We start from the raw sequence: 21,370 nt of genomic DNA, 5'->3' as shown, positions 1-21,370 counted from the left end.
TTTCTTGTTGAAGTACCACCACTTTACAAAGGACAACTCTTGATGAACTTTATTGGCGTTACAGCTTTGGTTATTTCTCAAATCTGATTTATCCATCCATCCATCCATCCGCTCGTACTCGTAGCCAGAGATGTCGAAAAAGTTGCAAGTTGCTTGCTCGCCCGCAGGACAGAAAGTCACTTCAGTAGCTTGAGAGCAGCGTTAAAAGGTGCCAGATTCTCACAAGACCGGAGCCATTTCTGCACGTGGGCTGGGACGGCCTCGGTGGCGCCCGTCTGCTGAAGGGCGCACCAGGTCACCACATCTGCTACCGTCCACTCGTTGCCCACCAGCCAGGAGGTCTTGCCCAGGATTGCGTTCATGCCTCGCAGGACGGCTGCTTTTTCCTTATTGCTTCCCCCTTGGAGTTGGAAGAGGGCGGTGTCGACCCAGCTGTCTATCAGAGTGGCGGTAACGGCGTTATGCTTTCCGCCGAGCAAGGAGAATAAGAACCTCGCGATGTTCCCTTCGCCTTCAATGGGGCACATGGTTTGAACGCTGAACTTCATCTGGGGTTTTGGCACTGGAAGGATAATCCCGATGGGGCATTAGAGACTGGCAAGGCTCGGAGAGCTGGTGTATGCAGGCAGTCCTCGGCTTACGACCACAATTCAGCCCAACAGTTATGCTGCTAAGCAGGACTGGTGAAGTGAATTTTGCCCCATTTTACGGCCTTTCTTGCCACAGTTGTTAAGTGAGTCGCTGCAGTTCTTAACACAGTTGTAAAGTGAATCTGATGTGGAACAGCTTGCACCCCAGAAATCGTGGGCGCTCCATCAATGGAGATTTTTAAGAGGAGACTAGACGTTCACCTGTCTGAGACGGTGTAGGTTCTCCTGCTTGAGCAGGGGGCTGGACTAGAAGACCTCCAAGGTCCCTTCCAGCTCTATTCTATTCTATTTTCTGTTCTATTCTATTTTCTGTTCCATTCTACTCTATTCTGTATTTCTGTTTTATTCTATATTTCTATTCTATTCTGTATTTCTGTTTTATTCTATATTTCTATTCTATTCTATTCTATTCTATTCTATTCTATTCTATTCTATTCTATTCTATTCTATTCCATTCCATTGTCACAAAAGGAGGTCACAATATTCTGGGACACTGCAACAATCATCATAAATATGAACTGGTTGCCAAGCATCTGAACTTCAGTCACGTGGCCACAGAGAGGCTGCAATGGTTGTAAGTGCAGAAAATGGTCGTAAGTCGAGAACTACTGTATTCACCATTCTTTTCCCAACATGTTTATGATGTCTCATGGTTGCCAAGCTGATTTTTTTCACATAACTACCACAAAATGAACAGGTAGCAACCAACCCATCTTCACGTACCTCCCCCTTCTCCCTCTTACATCAGACTTATTTAAGGTTTATATAGCCCCACAGCTCCAAAGAACTGACATCCAGTAAAGACCCATTCTCTTATTATGAATTTAATCAATAAATGGTGTGGGCTAACTCTGCAAGCCGCTATTAAGAAGCACGTGTAGACTTACCATCTTTCCAAATTAAAGTAACGCCCAACTGGTATTCGTGGCGCGATTGTTTCTTTGTCTGCTCACCAAAGCATCTGAGGAGCTTTTCTGGCACGTTTTTCACAGATGAGTGTGTGTGAACGGTTGAAAGCGTCTTGTACTTCTCACACAGAAAACTGTGGAGAATTAACAACGACAGCGGAGGGAAAGAGGGGTTCGCATTGATCACGATATCCTTCAGACCACCATAATCCTGCTTTAAAACAAACTTGGCTTCAGTGAACGGCTCAGGAGATTCCCACTTTCCTAAAGCTTTCCCACATATAATAGTTAATATCATGAACTTTTTTTTAGCACTGTGTCCTTCCATTTGATTAATAGCAGTGCAGTTCTACGCTGCCTATTCGTCTTCCCCACTGCTTAAGCTAGCTGTGGAGAAGAAATGGGATGACATAAGTGGCTCTCATAGGTGACAAAAGATGAAACAAGACAGTACATATGTCAGTTGAGAGCTTAAAAACAGTAGACCTCTAAGCACGTTGCAAGAATAGAGCACGCACATAGAAAAAAAAACATGGATCTCCATCCTAAACAGATGGTGAACTGGATCTGGATTTAGTCATACTTAGAAATTAATTGTACGTTAGGCGCCACCACATTTGAACACCTATAAAAACAGAACAATAGTTAGAATACGAAATAGTGCTAACAGTATTTTGCAAAATGTTCCAAATTCTAAACTCTACATTTATCAGTGCCAATTAACCACTGGCAATTAGTACCAACAGCAACTGAATATTTAGGCAACAATACTCTGCAGAGGTTGGAATAGCAAAAAATCTGTTCCAACTCAGATATTCCAAGCCATAGAAAACAGGAGATGAGATTCAAATGCTGCTCCCAAATAAAAGAGAAGGAGCTAATTATTTTTACTTGGCTAGCTATTAATATACAAAGTGGCATTTGTCACAAACAACAGTTTCATTTAAATAGCTTTTTGCTCATGCTAGCTAAAGTAACTGTAGATAACTAAAAGCAAACAGGTTCCTCTCATTTTCAGGCCAATGTTGAACAATTAAGCGTACCTTCTATTTCCTTAAAACCCCGAAATTTAATCCTGGCATCAGTGTTGGCTTGGGACAAAGTTATATTACTATTTGGCGGATACTTTTGCAATGTAACTTTTGTGCCACTAAATGTGTCCCAAAGGCGCTTTTTCAAAAGGCAGCCAGACTTTGTTTCGCTTCTCATCCAAGAAGCCTCTTGAGTTCTTCAGTCAGAACTGAAGAAGCTTCTTGGATGAGAAGCAAAAGGACTTCAAGGAAAAACAAAGTCCAATTCCCTCTTGAAAAAGCATCTTTAGGGCAACCATGACCTGGATGACCGAGAACCTCCTTAGACATCACGAAATGTACTTTTCGGCCAGACTGCAACTTATTTGTTGCAACAGAAAAACACATCTACTTTGGCTAAACTATTCAGCAGGCAGAGTGCAAACAATTCAAAATCCAACTTGCCTTCCCAAGCAGACTATCAAGTTCTGCAGAGCTGACGGTTAGAGAAACATGGTCATCTGTTTGAATTATGTTAGTGGCATCAAAGTCTGCATCTGGTGTCTGGATCATTTTGGAGAGGCCATCCACAGCAGCTTTCAATTCATACAAACGTTTCAAGATCTCTTCCTGGCGGAATTCAAGTGCCTGGAGTGTTGGATCGACTTCATCCTGAATGAAAATTAAGTTAGCTTTTACTTCGTTGTTTTGTATTGTGCCAGAACAAAATCAGGTATTCCGGATGTCCCTTTTTATGTGCATTTATTTTATTTTATTTTATTTTATTTTATTTTATTTTAATTTAATTTAATTTATTTATTTATATATTTATTTATTTATATATTTATTTATTTAATTACATTTATATACCGCCCTTTCCCGAAGGACTCAGGGCGGTTTACAGGGTAATCAAAAAACAGAGATACAAAAGTTAAAAACAGATTAAAAAATTATATTCATCCCTGCACAAGTAAAACCCCAGTTAAAATTAAGATTAAAACTAAAATTAAAATTCTCAGCCTGGGCCAGAGAGCTCGAAGAGCCAGGTCTTCAGGTCCCGGCGGAATGAACGGACGTTCATTTATCTTTATCTCTATCTATAGATCTATCTATCTATCCATACATCTATCTACACACACACACACACACACACACACACACACACACACCATGTCCCTCAAGGAGGAGCTGCATTGATATTCAATGCGTTTCAATAAAGTCCAGTAGCAATAAAAGAGAATATTTACAGCTCAGGGTTGAAAGGAGGGGACAATGGTGCTCTCTGAGCTTGCTTGTTTTCTTGCAGACGTTTCATGACCCAACTAGGTAACGTCATCAGTGCTAGTATCATCGCTAGCAGGTAACAACACTAGCATTGTTGACGTTACCTAGTTTGAGTCATGAAATGTCTGCAAGGCAACAACCAAGCTCAGAGAGCACCAAGGACCCCTCAGTTCTAATGCTCTCCCTGGCATTTGATTTTTACTGTAAGCTACATAGTCACTTTGCATTAATACTATAAATAATTTTTAATACACATTTGATACGCTCACGAATACATCCAGGCAATCATTGCAAATGTGTTCCTGAAAGAAAGTGAAAGTGAAAGGAAGACAGCCAGATCGGGATGGGCGGGGAGGGAGTCCCTTCTCTTACCCCAGCCTTCGTGGGACCCCAATGGGTCTCTGAGGAAGGCCGCCCCTCCAAAGCTCTCGAACTACAACTTCCACCAGCCTGGGCTGGGGCTGATGGGACTTGGAGCCAGGCAAACTTCGGGACAAGATTTAAAGCAGACAGGAAAGAAGTGGCGGGGTGGTGGCGGGGGATGATGGGGATTGTAGTCCGAAAGAGGAGGGGCTCCGGGCAGGGAGAAAAGCGGAGGTGGGAAGAATGGGGATTGTTGTCCGAATAGGATTGGGTCCGGACAGAAAATGGGGGTTGGGGAAGTGGCTTGGGGCGGAAAACGGGGGGCTGGGGAGGATGGGCATTGCAATCCAAGGGGGAGTGGCTTGGGGAAGAGGGAAAAAACGGGGGGCTGGGGAGGATGGGGATTGTAGTCCGAAGGGGAGCGGCTTGGGGCGGAAAAGGGGGCTGGGGAGGATGGGCATCGCAATCCAAAGGGGAGTGGGTTGGGGAAGAGGGAAAAAGGGGGGCTGGGGAGGATGGGGATTGTAGTCCGAAGGGGGGAGCGGCTTGGGGCGGAAAAGGGGGGCTGGGGAGGATGGGGATTGTAGTCCGAAGGGGGGAGCGGCTTGGGGCGGAAAAGGGGGGGCTGGGGAGGATGGGCATTGCAATCCAAGGGGGGAGTGGGTTGGGGAAAAGAAAAGGGGGGCTGGGGAGGATGGGGATTGTAGTCCGAAGGGGGGAGCGGCTTGGGGCGGAAAAGGGGGGGCTGGGGAGGATGGGCATTGCAATCCAAAGGGGAGTGGCTTGGGGAAGAGGGAAAAAAGGGGGGCTGGGGACGATGGGGATTGTAGTCCGAAGGGGGGAGCGGCTTGGGGCGGAAAAGGGGGGGCTGCCTGGGGAGGGTGCGACGCGCTCTCGGGCCCAGGGAGCACGGCCAAGACAGGCGCCGCGGGGCCGAGCGGCTCCTACCTGCTGAGGCGGCGGCGAGGAGGCGGCGGCAAGGCCGGGGGGCCCGTCGGCCTGGGCCGGCCGGTGGGCGCAGCGCACGCGGTACATGCAGGTGGGGAGGTGCTGGGCCAGGACGGCCGAGCCGGCGCCGTCCTGAAAGGGCCTCACCTTGTACATCGGCATCGCCCCGCCGCTTCTCCTCAGGCCACGGCCGACTGACGCGCCGACGCCGCCCCCGCCTCCCATTGGAGGAGCCCCGCCCGCCGCGCCTCCCATTGGCCGCCTGGCCGCGAAGGGCGAAGGAGGCGGGGCTTCCGAGTCGGCCGCGTGCAATCTTCGCCGCCATCTGATGCAAGCTCCGAAGGGGGGACGGGTGAAGCGGCCCTGACCGTAGACGTCGGGTTAAAAAGCGAAGCTCTCTCTCCTCCTGCGGGGAAAGAGGGTCTTCTACCCGAATGCGTTTCTTTGGATCCCGCGAGGCAGGCCCAGCCGTCCCCTCTACGCCCCCTGCTACGCTTAACTTCGCTTCCTCTCCAAGCAGGTGGAGGACTCTGAGCTACTTGATGTTCGGCGTGTTCTAGGGCAGTTCACGAAGCGGGTGAATTCAGCAAACCAAGCTCAGCGTTTCGTGTGAACACAGCTCCCGAGGACAAACGAAGAAGGAAGGAAAATTTGCTGGAGAAACGCCGCTTTGTATAGGTCAGGATCTGGAGGCTACAGTCTTGGACTCCATAGCGTACCCGAAGTGGTGGTTGACCACGCCGATTCCCTTCCCCTATAACTAAGGTTCGGCTGCACCTTCTTTTTTTTTTTAACTCTCTTCCCCTCCCCGATTGGTGCGTGCATGGACCAATCAGAAATCTCCGCCACGGTGATTGGAGGAAAAGAATTCTACCCAGAAGACATCGCGAGCCTGGGTAAGTGGAGGGATGCGATGAACGAAGCGATCTATCCTCGCCCGGGGAGAAGCGGAGCGTCTCGGCTGCGGGCCGGAAAGGAAGCGAGGGCTCGCCTGGAGCCCGGCCCGGTCCGCGATTCCCTTCCTTTTGATCGACTGACGGAAAATGGGCGGGAAGGAGCCGGACCGCCCCTTTAGGCTGATTTGCATACTATTTGCATACTTTATTTGAAAAGTCAGCAGGCAGCAAAGGGTTAATGGCATCACCGAAGAGCATGGAATTGACTCCAGTGTAAGTTGTATTTATTGCGTTGCATCGCTTCATTTTATTATTTAGTTTTATTGTCGTTTTAATTGGAACGGAGTTTCAGTGTGTGTGTGTGTGTGTGTGTGTATTGTGTTGCATTGCTTCGTTTTATTATTTAAGTGTCATTTTAATTGGAACGGAGTTTCAGCGTGTGTATTTATTGCATCGCATGGCTTTATTTTATTATATCTTTGATTTTAATTGGAATGGAATTTCAATTTGGGTATTTATTGCATCGCATGGCTTTATTTTATTATATCTTTGATTTAAAATGGAATGGAATTTCAGTTTGTGTATTTATTGCATCATGGCTTTATTTTGTTAGATCTTTGATTTTAAATGGAATGGAATTTCAATTTGTATTTATTGCATCGCATTGCTTTATTTTATTATATCATTTTATTTTAATGGGAATGGAATTTCAGTGTGTGTATTTATTGCATCGCATTGCTTTATTGTATTATATCATTTTATTTTAATGGGAATGGAATTTCGGTGTATTTATTGCATCGCATTGCTTTATTTTATCTTTTATTATTTTAATTGGAATGGAATTTCAGGGTAAGTGTATTTATTGCATTGCTTTATTTTATTTTATCTATTGCTCAGAGTGGAAAGTGAATTTCTTGATTGGATTTTTGAGAGAGGATATTTTGCCCACCCACCAAGGCGAGTTTTGCTAGGCTGCCTTTTAGAGCACTTTAAAAACCTGATTGGGAATGAAGGGAACCTTACAATCTCGAAAGCAGAAGTGAAACGAAACCACAGAGGAGAGTCCTGTGAACCGTAATATTTTCTGAGTGTAATTAAAGAATAATAGCTTTTGTTGTTTTTCCTTTTTTAAAGAGTGGGAAAAAACATCAAGCCCATTGACCGCAGATCAGTTCATCAGATCTGTTCAGGCCAAGTGGTGCTGAATCTATGTACCGCTGTGAAAGAGCTGGTGGAAAACAGCCTAGATGCTGGCGCTACTAACGTTGGTAAGTTAACTTGTTGTTTTAAAGTTGCTAGATCTCAGCCGTTTAACTACGTGTTGATATTTGGAGGGAAAGAGGCAGGCAATGAAAGAGATTGATTTAATCTTGCTTATCCCTTTGTATCATTTGTAGAAGTGAAGCTTAAAGATTATGGAGCGGATCTTATTGAAGTATCTGATAATGGTTGTGGCGTAGAAGAAGAAAACTTCGCAGGCTTGAGTATGCTGCATTTCTGTGTTAATGTTTAGTATTTATTTATCGCTTTATAAAGCCCTAGCCCACAGGTCTGCAACCCGCGGCTCTGGAGCCGCATGCGGCTCTTTCAGCCATCTCCTGCGGCTCCCAGTCTTCTGCTATGTGTAGTCCAAAAAAAAAGTGGAAGTAAAAAAGTTCATCCAATCAATTCAAATATGCAGGGTAGGTGCATATCTCGCCTTGGCTCCACTCTTCAGTCAGACCCTGTTCTGCGCATGTACACATGTACGCGCATGTGCACACATTTTTTGCGGCTCCCAGTTTTTCCTTTTGTGAGGGAACCGGTTCCGAGTGGCTCTTTCACTGTTTCAGGTTGCTGACCCCTGCCCTAGCCTATTGAGACCACACCTGGTAACACTGCAGCCAGTTTTGGTCACCTTATCACAAAAAAGTTGTTGAGAGTTTGGGAAAAATTCAGAGAAGAGCAACTAAGATGATCAAAGGCCTGGAGGCTAAAACATACGAAGAATGACTGTGGGACTTGGGTTTGGCTAGTCTAAAGAAAAGAAGAAATAGGGGAGACATGATGGCAGCGTTGCAATATTTGAGGGGCTGCCACAAAGAAGAGGGGGTCAAATTATTCTCCAAAGCACCAGAGGGAAGGACGAGAAACAATGGTTGGAAACTGATCGAGGAGAGAAGCAACCTGGAATTAAGGGGAAACTTCCTGACAGTGAGGACAATTAACCAGTGGAACTCCTTGCCTCTAGAAATCGTGGGCGTTCCATCACTGGAGATTTTTAAGAAGAAACTAGACATTCACCTGTCTGAGACGGTATAGCTTCTGCTTGAGCAGGGGGCTGGACTAGAAGACCTCCAAGGTCCCTTCCAGCTCTGTTCTCCTATACATTACTTCTTCCACAAAGAACTACTTTTATCATCCCATGTTCAAAAAAATATATATGCAGTTTTTCTGTGGTAAGATGTTTGAAAACTGTACCTCTTGGATTGCTACGTTTTTTGTTTTTTTTTATAACGCAAAGTTTAGAAACCTGGGTACCCCCAAACAAGAGAGCTTGCACATCCCTAAAATTAAATAGAAAGGTTGAAACGTGTGCTGGGATTAGCACCATCTTACAGCTTTTCAGCAGGTTTTACAGAGCTATGAGATTGTGAGAGGCAGGGGCCAGTTCCCTTTCTTCTGCAGCATTTCTAGTCAAATGACCCTGGTAGGGTACAAAATCATCAGGGCAATAACCATCACGGAGTGACCTTTCCCTCCTCCAAAACATGCAGGAAAATTAAAAAGTCAAGCAAGCAACTTGTTGCTCGCTAGGGCCCGGAACCTGGTTAATATATATAGTTTTCAGAGCTTTCTGCATTGCCAGAAAAATAAGTGGAAGGCAATTTATTTATTTATTTTATTTAATTTAATTTGTATACCGCCCTTCTCCCGAAGGACTCAGGGCGGTGAACAGGGCAATAAATACCAATACCAAAATACAAAAATTAAAAACAGATTAAACCAGTGCTCCAGTTGGAGCCTCCGAGTGGTCCTCAAGGGCAGCCCCATGTAGAGAGCGTTGCAGTAGTCTAACCGAGAGGTCATGAGCGCATGAGTGACTGTACGCAAGGCATCCCGGTCTAGAATGAAGCCTTGGCATCAGCCTAACCCGTAATGTGGGGGCTAGTCTAGAGAAACCCTGTCTCCTCGCCCATCCTCTTCTTACCTCTGCTAAATATCTCTTCCAGCACTGAAGCATTATACTTCCAAGATCCAAGAATTCTCTGATCTCACCAGCGTGGAAACGTTCGGCTTCCGAGGTGAAGCTCTCAGCTCCTTGTGCGCGTTAAGGTAAGAGGCCTCTCCGCCTGGGAAGCGTGCTAGCTAAAACAGCTGGCGAATCTTATGCTGGCTCCAGTCAGGAAAGAGGACCAAGAGAAAAACCACTGTGTAGATTCCAGCGTCCGTCTCCGCTTATATGGAGCGATTTGTACAATTCGGAGGTTGAAGATAAGCACGTGCAAATTTAGGCTGCTTCGTTCTCAGTGTGCACTTCGGTGGCAAGAGAGAGCTTTGGGTGTGGGTATAGAAAAGGGAAATTATGAATTTTACAAATATGAGGGGGGGAGGCTTTCCCTCAAGGTGAACTATTCGTAGTCACTAGATATTCCTTCATATTTAAATAATTTAATTTCTGAGTTGGCCTTGCCCTTTTTGAGAGTGGGTAGCCTCCAGTTAGGCCGTGTTTATGCCTATGTGAAAAGATATTTGATCATTGTTGCCGGGAGGGTAGAAAGTTATTTCTTTTTATTGTTTTTATATTGAGGTTTTTTTTTTTAAAAAAATGTTTCGCAATCCTTGTAAGCCACCCAGACTCACTGAGAGTGAACTGGGCGGCCGTATACATTTTCTTAAATAAAGGAGTGTATCCATTACAATCTGATGTAATACCTTCACTTTGTCCTTTGACTAACAAAAAAGTATACACATAGCACTACGCAAGTGAGGTCCCAAAGGGTGCTCTTTCAAGACTTTCTTCAAGAAAGTCCAGTTGCCTCTTGAAAAAGCAAATTGGGACACCTTGGGACAACTGTGACCTGGATGATGATGATGATGATGATGATGATGATTACATTTTTATACCGCCCTTCTCCCGAAGGACTCAGGGCGGTGTACAGGGCAATAAATACAAACAGGATATAAAAGTTAAAACGAATTAAATAAGTGCCCCAGGTTAAAACAATAAAACAGTAATTAAAATATATTAAAACTGAGAATCTCCGCAGACAATTATGCAAGTAATGATTATACAGATAAGTTCTCTACTTATAACCATTCAGCAACCGTCTGAAGTTGTGACGGCGCTGAGCCAATGGTGCTTACGACCGGATCCTCAGAGTCCTAGCTGTCCCAGCACCGCTGTGGTGATGTAAGTCCTTCCTTGCCTCTGAGTTTCCCTGATTAACCATGAAAACGATTGCAATCTTTTGCTCAGCAAGGTTTCCATTGTCACTTGTCACAAGTCGGCCGATATTGGGACGCGGCTGGCGTTTGATCACAGCGGGAAGATCACCCAGAGAGTCCCGGTCTCTCGGCCACAGGGGACTACCGTCAGCATCCAGCAGCTGTTTTGTACTTTGCCGGTCCGACACAAAGAATTTCAGCGTAACATAAAGAAGGTATGAATCAGTTGCCTTGTTTTTAAACACTGGCAGGAAGGAAAAAGTCCCTTCCTGGGTGACAAGGATGTGCAGAGTACCTCTTGAACTAACAAGAGCTTGCACAGAAAAAGAGGATACTGAGAGTAGTCAAGTTTATGCAGCAACCACACTGATACACTGAGGTGTGTAAAAAAGTTTTACTTGTGGAATAATACAATAGCACAGTCCAAGAATAAATCACTTCAGGTCATACACGAGTAAAGAGATGATAGCAAATAACAACAGTCCAAGGATTATCCAATACAGAGTCTTCTTACCAGTCCATAAGTCAAAACACAGTTCTTCAGGTTTAGCAAACAGTAGCAAATCCACAAACCACAATAATCAGCAAGTAACAGCAAACTAACAGAGAGAATAATAGAGAGAAAGAAGCTATGTCTCTAGCTCCCTCTTATGGCCGTTAGAAAAACAGCGTTGGCCAATCATCACACATTTAAAGTGACACAATACAGTTTCTATTACAACAATACAATCATAGCTTATATATATATATATATATTGCCAACCCAACCAGTTAGGTCATAGTCATATACCTAACACTGGGTAACTGAAACCAAGGGCAAGTCCCACAGGCTGGAAATAAAGCATTACCAGCCCTTTCTGAGATGTAAATTAATTAAATCGAGATTTCTATTTAAATCGGACTTTCAAGCCTTACATGCATAACGTAGACTTCTTCTCGTCATCCTAAATTCCGAAGTGCTTAAAACCCTGAAAACTGTACTGTGTTTTGCTATCTTATTGTAACGTGTGAACTCTTAGAACTATAGTCAGTAGATAAGATGGGTAAAATATTTCGTGATGTTTAATCTTAAATGAGAATATTATTTATATTTGATGTGCAAACTGGCATGCACGCTTGTTTTTGGTGACACTGATGAAAAAAAGAGTCTTGCTGAAAAATAACCGCATAAAGATTGTAATAAAGAATGCCTTAGTATTTAGTTTTTAGATGCCTGCAATAGCAGCAAGAAACTTGGGCAGGTTTAGGAAATTCCCCGGGCTAGATTTAAGTTTAAACACAGCATTTAAAATCCCCTGCTCATTTTTCTCTTAATTTTGCTACATTTACTATCGTCCATTCTCGTTCCACGTCTCCAACATTGTGGAGATGTTGAGTAGGAAGCTCTACATTAAAAAGTTGGCAGGAAAGCTTTGCTCCCAAATTGCATTTTGGGAATTAAATAGGCAAGTCTATTCTTCGTAAGAATGGTTTCAGTATCAAATACGTGCTGGTCTTTGATCGTAATAAAGAGCTGATTGAATAACTTTTTTTCCCTCTTTCACACGCCCAAAGGAGTGTTAACTTTTTTTTCTTTTACACACCCCAAGGAGTTTGCCAAAATGGTACAGATACTGCAAGCGTACTGCATCATTTGCACGGGGGTTCGGATTAATTGCACCAATCAAGTTGGTCAAGGGAAGAAGCAGGCTGTGGTGAGCACCAGTGGAAGTTCTACTTTAAAAGAAAACATTGGTGCCATATTTGGACACAAGCAGGTAAGAAAAGACTGGTGACCACACAATTCTCTTCCTTCTCCTCCCCTCCTCCTCCTCCTCGCATTGATGATGTTACCTAGTTCGGTAACGAAACGTCTGCAAGAAAACCACCAAGCTCAGAGAGCACTAAGGGCCCCACAATTCTCTTCCTCTTTCTCCTCTTCTTTCTCTTTCTCCTTCTCGCATTGATGATGTTATCTAGTTTGGGTGATGAAATGTCTGCAAGAAAACCACCCAGCTCAAAGAGAACCAAGGACTCCACCACCATCCTCCTCCTCCTCCTCCTCCTTCTCCTCCTCCTCCTCCTTCTCGCATTGATGATGTTACCTAGTTCGGTAATGAAACATCTGCAAGAAAACCACCCAGCTCAGAGAGCACCAAGGACCCCACAATTCTCCTCCTCCTCCTCCTTGTCGCATTGATGATGTTACCTAGTTCGGTAATGAAACGTCTGCAAGAAAACCACCCAGCTCAGAGAGCACCAAGGGCCCCACAATTCTCCTCCTCTTCCTCCTCCTCTTCCTCCTCCTTCTCGCATTGATGATGTTACCTAGTTCGGTAACGAAACGTCTGCAAGAAAACCACCCAGCTCAGAGAACCAAGGACTCCACCACCATCCTCCTCCTCCTCCTCCTCCTTCTCCTCCTCCTCCTCCTTCTCGCATTGATGATGTTACCTAGTTCGGTAATGAAACATCTGCAAGAAAACCACCCAGCTCAGAGAGCACCAAGGACCCCACAATTCTCCTCCTCTTCCTCCTCCTCTTCCTCCTCCTCTTTCTCCTCCTCCTCGCATTGATGATGTTACCTAGTTCGGTAATGAAACGTCTGCAAGAAAACCACCCAGCTCAGAGAGCACCAAGGGCCCCACAATTCTCCTCCTCTTCCTCCTCCTCTTCCTCCTCCTTCTCGCATTGATGATGTTACCTAGTTCGGTAACGAAACGTCTGCAAGAAAACCACCCAGCTCAGAGAACCAAGGACTCCACCACCATCCTCCTCCTCCTCCTCCTCCTTCTCCTCCTCCTCCTCCTTCTCGCATTGATGATGTTACCTAGTTCGGTAATGAAACATCTGCAAGAAAACCACCCAGCTCAGAGAGCACCAAGGGCCCCACAATTCTCCTCCTCTTCCTCCTCCTCTTCCTCCTCCTTCTCGCATTGATGATGTTACCTAGTTCGGTAACGAAACGTCTGCAAGAAAACCACCCAGCTCAGAGAGCACCAAGGGCCCCACAATTCTCCTCCTCTTCCTCCTCCTCTTCCTCCTCCTTCTCGCATTGATGATGTTACCTAGTTTGGGTGATGAAAGGTCTGCAAGAAAACCACCCAGCTCAGAGAGCACCAGGGACCCCACACCATAATGTGGTTGGCGTGACTCCGGCGTGGGGCCTGATGGTTTGCAAATTTGAGCAGCTGGCGATTCAGTTTCACTCTAGGTTGTTGTTTTGTTCCTAGGTACAAACCCTGATTCCCTTTATACAGCTGCCCCCAAGCGGAGAAGCCTGCGAAGAATACGGCTTGAACGTTTCTGCTCTGCCCACTAAGCTTTATACGTAAGTTAAAAATTGGAAAGATTTTTTTTCCCTGGAACTTTTTTCTGTTTGTTTTTGGGGGGAGTGGAGCTTAAAAACCAGAGATCCAGGGCTGCCGGGCACAACAGATATGCAACATATAAACCCACCCCCCAAAAAGAACAATACAGGTAATCTTCATTTTGCAACCAGTTGCTTAGTGACCGTTTTGAAATTATGCGAGACCCCTCCCCCCTCCCCAAAGGTACTTATGACCTGGTTCTGATGGCCATGCCCCCGCACCTATGTCATGGATCATATTTCAGCAGCTGGCTGGCATTTATGGCCATTCCCGGTGTCACATGACCACAATTTACGGCGTTCTTGTCGAAAACCATTTGTTTGCTTCTGGTTTCCAGCAAGAACGCTCCGTAGCGAATAATGAGTTTGCTTAATGACCACCGACTCACTTAACAAGTGGGCTGATTTGCTTAACACCCGCTGCAAAAAGTAGTTATCAAATCAGGTCAGTTATGTGATCACACACACACCCCCTGCTTTACAACCTTGCTCTGCCTTGTTTTTACGGGATTTCTCTTCTCGACACCTTCCTTTTAAACAGCATCACAGGATTTGTTTCGCAGTGCAGTCACGGCGATGGGAGGAGCACAACGGATAGGCAGTTCTTTTTCATTAACCAGCGGCCGTGTGACCCAGGAAAGGTATATGTGTTTTTTTTCCCCTCTCAGTGGTAAAGCTAAGCTTGTAAGCCGCCCTGAGTCTTCGGAGAAGGGTGGGATATAAATGGAATTAAAATAAATAAAAATAAAATAAATTCTCAATTTTAAATTGAAATTAAAAAATTTCCCTCTGGCTTTCGGACTCTCTTTTGATTCTGGTTTTGTGACAGTACGCGTAACCCTCAATTTTCGAATCGCAATCGAACCCCAAATCTCTCGCTAAGCAAGACGGTCGTTAAGCGAATTTCGCCCCATTTTGTGACCTTACTGGACACGGTTGTTAAGTCAATCACTGCAGTTGTTACGGGAGTAACACGGTTATAAAGTGTCTTCCCCATCGACGTCGTTGCTTGTCGAAAGGTCGCAAAAGGAGATCACGTGAGCCCAGGACACTGCAACCGTCATAAATATGAGTCAGTTGCCAAGGGTCTGAATTTTGATCACGTGGCCCTGAGGATGCTGCAATGGTCATAAGCGTCAAAAACAAGTCCTTTTTTTCAGCGCTGTTGTAACTCCAAATGGTCACTAAATCTCACTGCTTTAGATCTTTTTAAATTCCAACCAAATTCAACTGCCATTCTTATTTTTCCTTTTTTGAACAGGTTTCCAGACTCGTGAATGAAGTCTATCATATGTATAATAGGCACCAATATCCATTCATTGTTCTTAACATCTGTGCAGAATCTGGTGAGTTTTATAAATGATCATCCTTAGCCCCTCTTTTTGTAAATTATGATGTTGTTGTTGTTAGCTGCAAAGTCGTGTCCAACCCATCGCAACCCTATGGACAACGTTCCTCCAGGCCTTCCTGTCCTCTACCATCTTCTGGAGTCCCTTTAAGCTCACGCCTGCTGCTTCAGTGACTCCATCCAGCCACCTCCTTCTCTGTCGTCCCCTTCTTCTCTTGCCCTCAATCTTTCGCAGCATTAGGCTCTTCTCCAGTGAGTCCTTCCTCCTCATTAGGTGGCCAAAGTATTTGAGTTTTAGCTTCAGGATCTGGCCTTCTAAAGAGCAGTCAGGGTTGATCTCCTCTAGGACTGACCGGTTTGATCGCCTTGCAGTCCAAGGGACTCGCAGGAGTCTTCTCCAGCACCAGAGTTCAAAGGCCTCAATTCTTTGGTGCTCAGCCTTTCTTACGGTCCAGCTTTCACTGCCATACATTGCAACTGGGAAGACCATAGCCTTGACTATACGCACTTTTGTTGACAGGGTGATGTCTCTGCTTTTTAGTGTGCTGTCTAGATTTATGATAATGGACTCAATTATTATGGTACTTTCTGAGAAGGACTACTGAATTATCGTAATGAGCCTCAGGGGTGGCGCCTATTTGTTAGGTGTGAAGCAACAGAAAAATAACTAGAGAATGGTGAAATTTTTTGATTTCAGGATGTGTGGACATCAACGTAACTCCAGATAAAAGGCAGATCTTGCTCCAAGAAGAGAAGCTTTTATTAGCAATCCTAAAAACATCATTGATGGGGATGTTTGGCACTGACGTTAATAAACTGGTCGTCAATCAAAAGCTGATAGATCTTGAAGGTAAGAAATTGAGTCGCTGTTTAAGCAAAACCTATTTGCATTTTTACCTGCGTCTTTTCAGACAGTCAGATAATAATATCTCAGATTTTCCCCTATCAGCTAGCTGAGGGATCTTCAAACGTGGCCCTTTTATGACTTGTGAACTTCGACTCCCTGGCAGTTGAAGTCCACAAGTCATAAAAGGCACATAGTTCCCTCACGCTGGCTGAGGAATTCTGGGAGTTGAAGTCCACAAGTCATAAAAGGGCCACGTTTGAAGACCCCTGAGCTAGCTGGAAGTTTATGATCCATTCCATCCAGAGCAGAGTAGGACAGAATTTTATGATTTTTTTTTTTAATGGCACGGAAGAAAGTGACCTGCGGCCGTTTTTTCACACTTAGGACCCTTGCAGCATCCCCAGGGTCACGTGATCAAAAAATTCAGACACTTTGGCAACTGGTTCATATTTACGACGGTCGCAGTGTCCCGGGGTCACGTGCTCCCCCCTTTTGTTTTCCTTCTGACCAGTCAAGTCAAAGGGGGAAGTTCAGATTTCACTTAACAGCCGTGGTACTAAATGACTGCAGTCATTCACTTATCTGTACTAAATATTACAGCGGTTCTGTCTTCGTATCTTTCTTTCTTTTTTTTTTTTTTTGCAGGGAACTTGAAAAGCGTTCCCCGAAACGAGAGAGAAGCATCTCCCTTGGAAACATCGGCCAGTCCTTCCCCTCCAGATCGGAACGAGACGTCAAAAATAAACCTAGCCGTGGCTCGTCTGAAGGAGTCCTTTTCTCGAGGGAAAACATCTGCTTTTCAAGAGACCGAGAAAGCCCAAGCCAAACAGAGGCCTCCCAATCCGGGAATGCGCCAGATGTTTGCCGGTTTTTCAGCCTCTCCCCGAAAGAAAACCATGCCTAGCAAGGCGTCTGAAGACGAGAATGAGGGTGTTTGCAGGAAATCCTTGCTTGCAGGCAGGAAGTCAGAGAACTCGGCCGAAGATGCGGATTCTGGTTTGGGGAGCGTCTCCGCCGAGTCAGATGGCGGTTTTGGCACCCCAGAAATGGGGGCCGATTTTAGAGCTGAAAGCACTGCGCGTTCTCCCAAAGGAGAGCCCTGTGTTTTCAGCGGAGAAATTCAGAGCAGCGACGGTGGACCTAGCGGGGTTTTCGGGCCCTCTGAACCAAACCAGGGCCAAGAAGATTGCTTCTCTCTGTCGGCTACTTTCTCTCCCAAGGCAAAACGTTTTAAGGTCAATCAAGCTCTTTCCCCCAAAGCCAATTTCTTGGAGAGAACACCCGGACAGGACTCGCCACCCTTGTTCGACATCCCGGTAAAAATGGAAAAGAGGACGGTGCCTTTAGCCGTCACTTGGGGCACCTTGGCGGGCCGAATCCGGAGGCAAATAAAGCGCCAGGAGACGGAAGGAGAAAAGCTGAAGTTCAGAAAGTTTAGGGCCAAGATTAGCCCAGAAGAAAACAAAATGGCGGAGGACGAGTTAAGAAAAGAAATCAGGTATTGCAGCCCGTCTGTCTTTGCCGGAGAAGAGAGGTGTTCTCAGAAATGAGTGTTATTAACCGATGCTACGTTTGCATGTTTCAATTAGAATAGAGCTGGAAGGTACCCTGGAGGTCATCTAGTCCAACCTCCTGCTCAATCAGGAGACCCTAGACCCTTCCAGACAGATGGCTGTCCAGTCCCAAATGGTGGTCTAGTCTTTTTTTTGAAAACCTCCAGTGCTTTGTCATGAATAACCCACAACCTCTGGTGGCAAGCTGTTCCACTGGTTAATTGTTCTCACTATTAGGAAATTTCTCCTTAGTTCTAGGTTGCTTCTCTCGATTACTTTTTGTGCCATTGTTGTTAAGCGAATCACCTCGGTCATTAAGCAGAGCCAGCTTCCCCCATTGACGCAGCTTCTTCTTGCTGTTGTGTGTGTGCAAATGCAAGAGCATAATCCGGCCTTCGATCTGAGGGCTAAATTAGCCGTATTTAGTATTGATGACAGGTTAGGATATTAAAGAGTTCTGGATTCAAGAATTGAAAAACCAGGCTGTAAAGAGCAGGCAGGTCTGATGGTCTACGTATCTCTTGTGTCTCTCCCTATGCATACAGCAAAGAGATGTTTGCTAAAATGGATATAGTTGGCCAGTTTAATCTGGGATTTATCATTGCCAAGCTGAAATCGGACCTCTTTATCATTGATCAGCACGCTACCGATGAAAAATACAACTTTGAGATGTTGCAAGAACACACTGTCCTGCAGGGACAGAAGTTGATCAAGTAAGTGTCTTCTCAAGACTTTTTCTGGGGGTTTCCTGAACAAGCAAAGACACAGAACATATACACACAAACACAGAAAATCTATATATCTATATCCAGTGCTTTTTTTGTAAAAGAAAAAGGTGCCGGAACTCACACATGTCATATAACCCGCCTTGCCTACCCTACAAGGTTCCATCCAAAAAAGGTGCCAGAACTCCGTTCTGAGCGTTCTATGACAAAAAAACCCTGTCTATCTCTATCTCTATCTATACACACACACACATCCACACACACACCGCCTATCTACACACACACATATACACTACTTATCTACCTCTCTTGTCAGTCTGTTCATCCATATATCTATCGACACACTCTGTCTACACACGCACTATCTGTCTGTCTTATACATATATACATACACAACACACACAATAAATACACACAGTTCCACAAGGGCTGCTTTCAGATTTAATGGTGGTTGCTTTCTTTTTCGGTGCCCCATTTTTTCAGGCCTCAAAATCTTAATTTAACGGCTGTGAGTGAAAGCATCTTGATGGATAATCTGGAGATTTTCCAAAAAAATGGATTTGATTTTGTGGTGGATGAAAATGGTGAGTTCTGCCCTAACCATCTCTCCTAGCTTTTGTAAAAGGAAGTGGGGAGGAAGAGATTGTCTCTGCTTTGGAAGTCCGAAACGTCTTTCAAGTAATTAAAATGGGAAAAATTAGCGGGCCAAACAGTTCCGTTTTAAATCTGTCCGAAAGAGCGATCTTTTAACTGCTTTGAAACTGGGGTCCAATTGGATATTCTTTTCCTGCGGGGGGGGGGGGGAAATACACTCCGTTTAAAACTTAACCTTCAAGATTTAGCTCCCGAGTGACAATTATTACATGAGCTTGTTGGGCTGGGCTGGGTTGATAATACGTTGAAATATTACCTCAGTGTAAAGAAGACTGTGACAATGATGTTATTTTTAAAACCTTTCAGCTCCTGTAACTCAGAGAGCGAAGCTCATCTCTTTACCAACCAGTAAAAACTGGACTTTCGGTCCTCAAGACATAGAAGAATTAATCTTCATGTTAAGCGATTCTCCGGGAATCATGTGTAGGCCATCCAGAGTGAGGCAAATGTTTGCTTCTAGAGCCTGTCGGAAATCTGTAAGTATACGTCATTTTTTTTTCAGTGCCGTTGTTAACTCTGAACGGTCCTTAATTTCAGTGCCGAATGTCACTAAACGAACTCGACTATCTATATATCCCTCTTCATTCTGCACGTCCTCTAGATCAGACTTCCCCAACCGTTCCAGCTTTCCAGACCAGCGGGAGAGGGATGGTTCCGCGCAAGCGGCTGGCAAGCACTCACGTGCGCACGCAGCTCCATTTACACAAGCAGCATGCTGATGCAAATGGAGCAGGGGTGCGCACGCTCGCTCGTTCCTCGTGCAAGTGGAGATGCCCTGCGGCCTGGTGGCAAACACCTCTCGACCCATTAGTGGGCCCTGGCCCAGAGGTTGGGCCCTGCCCTAAAAACCCTTGGTGAAAAGGATCCTGAGTGGGGTTATTTCAAGGAACAGGGGAGCAGCTAAGCTAAAAGGAATGGATGTTGAACGTTCGGCTTTGCTTCCGTTACAGGTGATGATTGGAACCGCCCTCACGGCCGGCGAAATGAAGAAACTGGTTACTCACATGGGTGAAATTGAGCATCCGTGGAACTGTCCGCACGGCAGGCCCACCATACGACATTTAGCCAACCTGGACCTCATCACGCAAGAGTGATAGGCTACTTACTAGCACTGATGTTATTGTGGAATGCAAACCGTGATCTGGTTTTAGAATCACAGGCTCTCGGAGCTCTTGATTTCGCTGGACCAGAAGCTGAAATTATGGTTTTGTGTTGCAAAAGAAGAATGTGGGGTTTTTTTTCTCTCCCTCTTTTCTCTCTCAAACGGGTTCGGTTCATAGAGTCACAATAACTTTCCATCCTCTGCCCTCTGAAAGAAGACTTTTTCACATTTTTTTTGTTGAAAAAGCAGCCAGAAAACAGGGCTTGTTTTATTGCTGCCTTTGTATAAATACTGGCTTTCTGTCCCTTTTATTGATTTCCTCTGGACAGTAAGGATTAAATGTACACAATAGGCTCTTTGGATGACTTCCTGTTTTAGACCAGATCCGTTTTTGTAAATAAAGATTTTTATACATGGTATTTCTTTGTGGTTTGAGTGGTTCATGTCTACAGTATAAAATGGGGTGGCCTGGGGTATAATAGAGATGGTTAATGCCAGTTGTGAGTTTTATAGTGTCACAGCATTTTAGTAACTAGAAAATGAAAGGCTTACGCAATTCTCTACTGTTGCAGCCTTTATTATCTGATTTGTCTAATTGTGAATGAATGATAAATTTTAAATCAATCAGTTACTTTATTACAGGTCCCAGACCCATCATACAAGCCAGTCAGATCACCTGTAATAAACTGAGATAGAGAAAAGAGGGGGGGAATACAGTTAAATGATACACTCTCATATTTTCAGTACTGTATACAGTACCGCCAACAATTGATTTACCAAAATCAAAGCACGTGTTCTGCAGGCTGCTAACATAATCTTTGCAACAATTTGTGTTATTTTAGAATCCTGATCTACCAGATGACACTAGATATAGAGTTCATTTGGATGTCTTAAGAATGGCCTTGTTAGAGGTGTTAAAAGCTCCATGTGTCCTTCTATAGAAGTTACAATGGAAGCAGTATTTTTCGACTTCAGTAACTTTTAAGAGGTGTGGACTTTAACTCTCAGAATTCTCCAGCCAGCATGAGGAATTCTGGGAATTGAAGTCCATGCATCTTAAAATTATCAAGCTTGAAAAACAAATAGAATAATCTGTGGGTCTGTGGTTTGATATTCCCAGACTGTTTCTACAAAACAGATTTTCTGAAATCCGCCCTCCATTTAATAGTGACGGTAGTGCAATTCATGTTCCAACTGGCACTTTTAATCTTCATTGCTCTGAGCATAACATTTGCCTTTAAATTCCTTCCTCATCTACTGGACCTGCTTGATTGTCTTGTTCCTGGGTATCAGAAAAGCAACAAT

The 21,370-nt window shown here is 44.7% G+C and overlaps 2 protein-coding genes across 3 annotated transcripts; one reads left to right on the top strand and one right to left on the bottom strand.

Annotated features, from left to right (window-relative positions):
* Window positions 1–42: 42 nt before the first annotated feature.
* AIMP2 (aminoacyl tRNA synthetase complex interacting multifunctional protein 2) lies at window positions 43–5,352 on the bottom strand. 2 transcript variants are annotated; one of them, XM_081337860.1, is made up of 4 exons: window positions 5,311–5,352; window positions 3,034–3,240; window positions 1,538–1,769; window positions 43–562 (listed from the first exon to the last, which is right to left on the bottom strand). In XM_081337860.1, exons 1-4 carry the CDS (start codon window positions 5,323–5,325, stop codon window positions 177–179), a joined length of 840 nt encoding a protein of 279 aa, XP_081193986.1. In that variant the 5' UTR covers window positions 5,326–5,352; the 3' UTR covers window positions 43–176. The 2 variants fall into 2 exon arrangements, with proteins under 2 accessions (XP_081193986.1, XP_081193985.1); XM_081337859.1 differs by having other exon boundaries at window positions 5,164–5,351.
* A 758-nt stretch (window positions 5,353–6,110) lies between these two features.
* On the top strand, window positions 6,111–20,478 carry PMS2 (PMS1 homolog 2, mismatch repair system component). Its single transcript, XM_081338086.1, has 15 exons — window positions 6,111–6,332; window positions 7,194–7,327; window positions 7,457–7,543; window positions 9,272–9,374; window positions 10,519–10,702; window positions 12,077–12,244; window positions 13,700–13,797; window positions 14,378–14,477; window positions 15,098–15,182; window positions 15,882–16,034; window positions 16,677–17,529; window positions 18,130–18,297; window positions 18,793–18,893; window positions 19,270–19,439; window positions 19,914–20,478. Exons 1-15 carry the CDS (start codon window positions 6,298–6,300, stop codon window positions 20,055–20,057), a joined length of 2,583 nt encoding a protein of 860 aa, XP_081194212.1. The 5' UTR covers window positions 6,111–6,297; the 3' UTR covers window positions 20,058–20,478.
* The last annotated feature ends 892 nt before the right edge of the window (window positions 20,479–21,370 follow it).

The sequence above is a fragment of the Vipera berus genome (genome assembly GCF_964194415.1).
Source record: "Vipera berus genome assembly, chromosome: 13".
Lineage (NCBI taxonomy): Eukaryota > Metazoa > Chordata > Lepidosauria > Squamata > Viperidae > Vipera > Vipera berus.
The sequence above is the reverse complement of the archived record's forward strand: the minus strand, read 5'-3'. Positions and strand labels throughout refer to the sequence as shown.

What these genes read in the sequence shown, in the direction of transcription:
- AIMP2 (XM_081337859.1), bottom strand. Translation starts at nt 5,325, where the DNA reads ATGCCGATGTACAAGGTGAGGCCCTTTCAGGACGGCGCCGGCTCGGCC. An exon ending in CCTCGCCGCCGCCTCAGCAG is followed by an intron (nt 3,241 to 5,163) that starts GTAGGAGCCGCT and finishes ATTTTCATTCAG; the next exon opens with GATGAAGTCGATCCAACACT. An exon ending in TACTTTAATTTGGAAAGATG is followed by an intron (nt 563 to 1,537) that starts GTAAGTCTACAC and finishes TTATCCTTCCAG; the next exon opens with TGCCAAAACCCCAGATGAAG.
- PMS2 (XM_081338086.1), top strand. Translation starts at nt 6,298, where the DNA reads ATGGCATCACCGAAGAGCATGGAATTGACTCCAGT. An exon ending in TTTTGTGGTGGATGAAAATG is followed by an intron (nt 18,894 to 19,269) that starts GTGAGTTCTGCC and finishes AAAACCTTTCAG; the next exon opens with CTCCTGTAACTCAGAGAGCG. An exon ending in CTAGAGCCTGTCGGAAATCT is followed by an intron (nt 19,440 to 19,913) that starts GTAAGTATACGT and finishes CTTCCGTTACAG; the next exon opens with GTGATGATTGGAACCGCCCT.